Raw genomic sequence first — 5,154 nt, forward strand, 5'->3', positions numbered from 1 at the left:
ATATATATGTGTGTGTGCATGCGTGCGTGCGTGCATTAAATGCTGTGTATTAAATGCTTGCGGTACACCACACAGATAGTTCTGAAAAGAACTATTGTCTTTTTTTTGGGTCGATAATGTTTCAGCATTTCGAATGAGTTGCTTCAATCATTATCAGGAGAAAAATGTGTGTACAGAGTTCCAACAGGAAAATACTTACATGATTAGAAAGTGAGACTTGCTGCTCCAACAGTCTTGCTTTCCTTATTTAGAATCTCTGCAGATGATAACGATAACGATAACTGATAACGATGCAAGCAACTCAATCAAAACAATCTCAAAAAGGAAAAAATGAAATTCTTTTGAGACCCATTTGCAAAATGGGCTTATGCACATTAATGTTCAGTACATTCTTTGAGAAAAGAGTACGAGATTATTTTCTGGTGGATTGCCTAATCACCACCAGAAGCTTTGCCACAGGAAATAAGTTTTCAGTTGTCCTTGGTGTCCAACTGTTATATCATATAATGCATGTTGCCTTTGCATTTGTGGATGGACATACAGCATGATGGTTTCTATTATATTTAGTATAATTTAACTGGCATAACTTTCCGGTTCTTATAGGTGAGAGGAGACTGTCCCACAAGGCTTTGCAGGGAGCCATGATGATTTCCTTGTACCGTCATGAAATCCGCTTCAGTCAGCCATTCCAGTTCTTGCACCTCCTCATGGATCTAGACAAGCTACTTATGAACTGGAGAGGTAAGACCTTGGGCGGATTGCTATGAAACGGTCTTAACTCCTCGAATAAGCTGGCTTTATCACTTTGGTCTTACTAAAGTCAATGTGCTAAGACCATTGCTATAAAATGGTCTTCGCCTCTTTGAAATTTGAAATGCAAACAAGCACTCCCTGGTAGCATAAAATTGAGGGTGCTGTTACGCTTGCTCAAAACTTGCATATTTATCAAAATGAACGTAACTAAACATAGACCAGTTTTTCACAGACGCTGAGAAGCAGAATATTTGTCGATTCTTAGTCTTTGACGATCTAGGTCTAGTACCTGTAACGCCATGATGAAAATGATTTAAGACCGCTAGCAGGGGTCGGGGTCCAGAAGACATCCCAAACCCCTATTGGGGAAGAAGGCATTCATATTGACATGAAACACTGTTTAGAAAAAGGCATTTACAGTCTGTAAGTGCCATTTTGGGGCATCTAGAGATATGCATTATTAAAATTTGCTCCAAACATGGTGTGGGTATAGCAACGATTTGGGCTGAAATGAACCATAATATTGGGATACCCTTTACTCTTCTAAAAAGTGCAATAGATTCTTTAATGTGTACATTGAACCGGTTTGAAGTCCTTATCCGAAAAAACTTGGTTCCACCAACTGACACCCCCCCCCCCCAGTCTCTCAGTTCAACATTGATGTTAAGGCTTTAGTTAAGCCCACCTCTGGCTTACATCTTGGCCACTCAACTAGCAAATAGATAGTATAATAGATTTTCATTAGTTCCGCTCTGCTTCAGCAGTGGCGTCACAATATTCACAGGTCGTCATCGTCCACTTTCTAACCAGTGAGCTGAGGTGGGTGTGGTCCTTTTCTAAGCCTGAAAATGGCTCTCTTAGGCCAACAGTTAATGGCTTAGAAAATGTTTCTAATTAATTTTTCCACACAGATTTTACTGCTACTCTCTGGCAGCTGGGCAGCTGTCCCGTTCAATGACCCAACCCCTTGCTCTGCTGTTAGCTTTCTTAACTATGTGTGTTACAAAAAATGAGAATACATTCTGATGTTGATAATTTTTTTCCCTCAACAGCCAGCCATGCTCAAATGGTTCAGCGCATGATTGGCTCAAAACTTGGAACTGGGGGTTCCTCTGGATATCAGTACCTCAGATCAACCGTCAGGTATTCAGAATTTCTTATGATTCCTATTTCTTATTTCCTATTATATGATTTCTCTCATTGATAATAAATTAAACTAAGTATATTTTCCCAAGCCTATTAGTAAATGACAGAGGATGCATAGGTAAACTTAGTAATTCCAAGATACACCTTGAGTGATCTAAAATGCTTGGGGATTATTTGTATTGTAATTATTATTGAAGTGCATTTAAACCATCTGAATAAGAAAGAGTTAGAGGACTTATGAATATGCAAATTTTTGCCATAATAATTGCAGGTACTAACTGGAAGACCTAAATAAGGCATTGAAATCCTGAAAAGAACTTAAAAACAAGTAGACATTCAGTCTACTGACATCTACATAATGTGGTATTTAGACTTTAAAGCCTGTCTCTGAAGGAAAACAATTTGATATGTAGTACAACTGATGTTTCTAAGACACAAATAGGTTGTTTGTTTTGATGAAATACTCAAGAACTGTTAGATACAGATTTTTGAATATTTAAAAATTGGAGAAAAAGGTGCAAAAAAGAGTTAAGCCCCCCTTTTCCCAGTTTTTTTAATATTAAAAAATTTCTATCTCAATAACCATCGATTACCCTTTTTGAGTCTTATAAAATTCAGTTGGGAGCCTAGATTTAACAAACACAGAAATGGAGAAAATATTCTGGACATTTGTATGAAAATCATCTTTAATTTTATCTAATGTGTTACTTTAATTATTTAGAAATTATATGACCCAACTTCTATTGTCTTTTTTTATTATATTTCTGTTATATAGTGATCGCTATAAGGTTTTTCTTGATCTGTACAACCTGTCCTCATTCCTTGTGCCTAAAGAGTATATACCACCCTTAACTGATACGATGCAACGCCGCCTGTCAATGACGGTTCTATCGAGCAGTCTTACCGTACACGAAACCAGTTTAAACAACAGCGAGACAAATGTCCGGTCCGGTCTCTTGAATGTTTAGCGTAGCTATTCTGTGACGGTAAATTCTAACAGTCACTATGACAAAGAGCTCAGGCATTGAATCAATTATGCGGGCTTTTATTAATGGTCACATGATCTTATGGGATTGTTACTTGAATGTTGTTATGTAGCCAAACAGCTTCAAGGTGATCATGAATATTTTATATTATTAAATTTATTTATTTATTTATTTCGGTATAAAATATATACATCCATGACTGGCAGGTAAAAACTGAATTGGCACGGTTACAAAAAGTGTATACAAAAAGTGACTAAAAAACGAAAAGTTCTTTTCAGATACATGAGTACGTAATCTTTAAAATGAAGGGTCATTCGTTGATATTGGTCATTTAAAGTTTTTTTGGTGTTAGGGAGTAAAAGTTCAGCATTTTTAGAGTTAACATAAACATGATTTTGAGTATATAATAATTACCATCCAATTTATTCATGCACACATTTTTTAACAGTAATTAACTACCAAAAAATTGCAAAATAACTCATTTCCAGAACTAAAACTTTGTGACACAATTAATTTGATGTTAAACTGTTGCCCTGACATGTCCTGACATGCCTCAAATGCCTACTGAATGCTCCAAGGTATTTTCACACAATCAAATTTTTTGTGACAAATTTGTGTGATGTCATCACATATGGGCATGGTGATGTCATATTACAGTACAGTACACCCAAATATGGGCATATTGCAGGTATTTGTAACATAAAATTTGATTGTGTGGACAAATCATAATGCTTTCACCTATCAAAATTTATGTGACAAATGTGTGTGATGTGCTCATATATTGGCTTGATGATGTCATATTATACCCAAATATGGACATATCACAGTTGTCTGTCACATCTGTGATAGTGTTGACAAAGATTTAGTCATGGTTCTGTTTTGAATCCTCCCAGGCTGTGATTTGTTCTAACAACTGTAAGTAGCTCCTGATAGTGAGCCTTACAGTAGTTTATAAAGTATTGCTTCCTTCCTGTGTAAGCGGTAATCCAGCTAGTGGCATAAGAGTTCTGATCTGTCTCTGGTTAAACCCAGGGCCTAGACCTTTTAGGGGCCTTTTATTGGGAAGAACATGTAAAAAACATCTAAATACACACTTAAAATATCAAAATGCTGAAGCAGGTGTTAGCCTTGTTCCACACTTGGCTCTGCTTGGACCCAGCCTCCAGGGTAACGGGGCTCTAAACAGCCCGGGGTCCCAGGTCTCTTTGTTACGTATGAGAATTAAAACAAAATAAATAGCGCCTTATATAGTGACCTAATTCTCTGACCGGATTATCAAATTTTCACTTGTATGTCTATATATGGTCATGATGTGATGTTATCATGACCATATTTAGGCATGTCACATGTGTTTGTCAAATGATAATCAGTTGAACAAATATGCAAATGTGAAGTCATGCTTTGCACATTGATTTTCAATGTTTTATTAAGTTTTATTTTTAAAATAATGTTTTTGTACACTTTTTATTTTTATTTATATATTTATATGGAGATTAGATAATGTGAATTTTGATTATTAATTTCTGTTATTCATGTAGTTAAATATATATATCTTGCCTATGAATAAGTCTGGTGTGTACATTTTGTGGAATGTTACTTTTTTACTGTGGTGTGTAGCAGGCACGAATCCAGTAGTGGGGTGCGGGGGATCATGCCCCAGTTTTGCACAATAAATTAAAAATGTTATTGCATATTAATGTTACGTGCTACTCACTTATCTATTCTGAAACTTGTGCACTCCTGTTTGACAAATTCTGGATCCGCCCCTGTGTAGATGTTTTATAGGGTGTGTTGTGAATTGTAATGCAAAATATAACTCTAAAATGTAATTAAAAAACATGATCAATGATACGTAGTTACTGTACATCTAAAGCTTTGGCCACACTGTAAAATTATCTTTGACAAAATACTGGTGTACGCCCATATATAGTCATGATGTGCCTATATATGGTCATGATGTGATGTCATCATGGTGTATGCCCATATATAGTCATGATGTGCCTATATATGGTTATGAATAAAAGGACTATAAGCCAAGATTCTTTTGTATAGGCCTACCTTGTTTAGCGGACCTGATTTGGAATAAAAATAAAATGTTATTTTTGGCCAATTAACGCTAATTATGCCGGTCGCTGCCTTAAAATCTCCAAAAATAAGATCTGTATATTTTTTTTCTTATATAAATTTAAAGCATTTAACCATAACATTACTACACTGTTTCATTTCATAGTATTTATTTTGTTCTTCTCCTGGATGTTTTTGGTAAAAA

General features: G+C 35.6%; 1 protein-coding gene across 1 annotated transcript in view; it reads left to right on the top strand.

The window, feature by feature from the left end:
• LOC117124912 (tryptophan 2,3-dioxygenase-like) overlaps positions 1 to 4,919 on the top strand; it is a 23,475-nt gene extending 18,556 nt beyond the window's left edge. Inside the window, exons 8-10 of the mRNA XM_033271250.1 lie at positions 604 to 741; positions 1,806 to 1,896; positions 2,675 to 4,919. Of these exons, the coding sequence (XP_033127141.1) occupies positions 604 to 741; positions 1,806 to 1,896; positions 2,675 to 2,867 (422 nt within the window). The 3' untranslated portion in view covers positions 2,868 to 4,919. The remainder of the gene's footprint in view (positions 1 to 603; positions 742 to 1,805; positions 1,897 to 2,674) is intronic.
• The last annotated feature ends 235 nt before the right edge of the window (positions 4,920 to 5,154 follow it).

Source organism: Anneissia japonica, unplaced genomic scaffold (genome assembly GCF_011630105.1).
Source record: "Anneissia japonica isolate Jap-2015-1 unplaced genomic scaffold, ASM1163010v1 scaffold1881_len754168_cov175, whole genome shotgun sequence".
In the NCBI taxonomy this organism is placed as follows: domain Eukaryota; kingdom Metazoa; phylum Echinodermata; class Crinoidea; order Comatulida; family Comatulidae; genus Anneissia; species Anneissia japonica.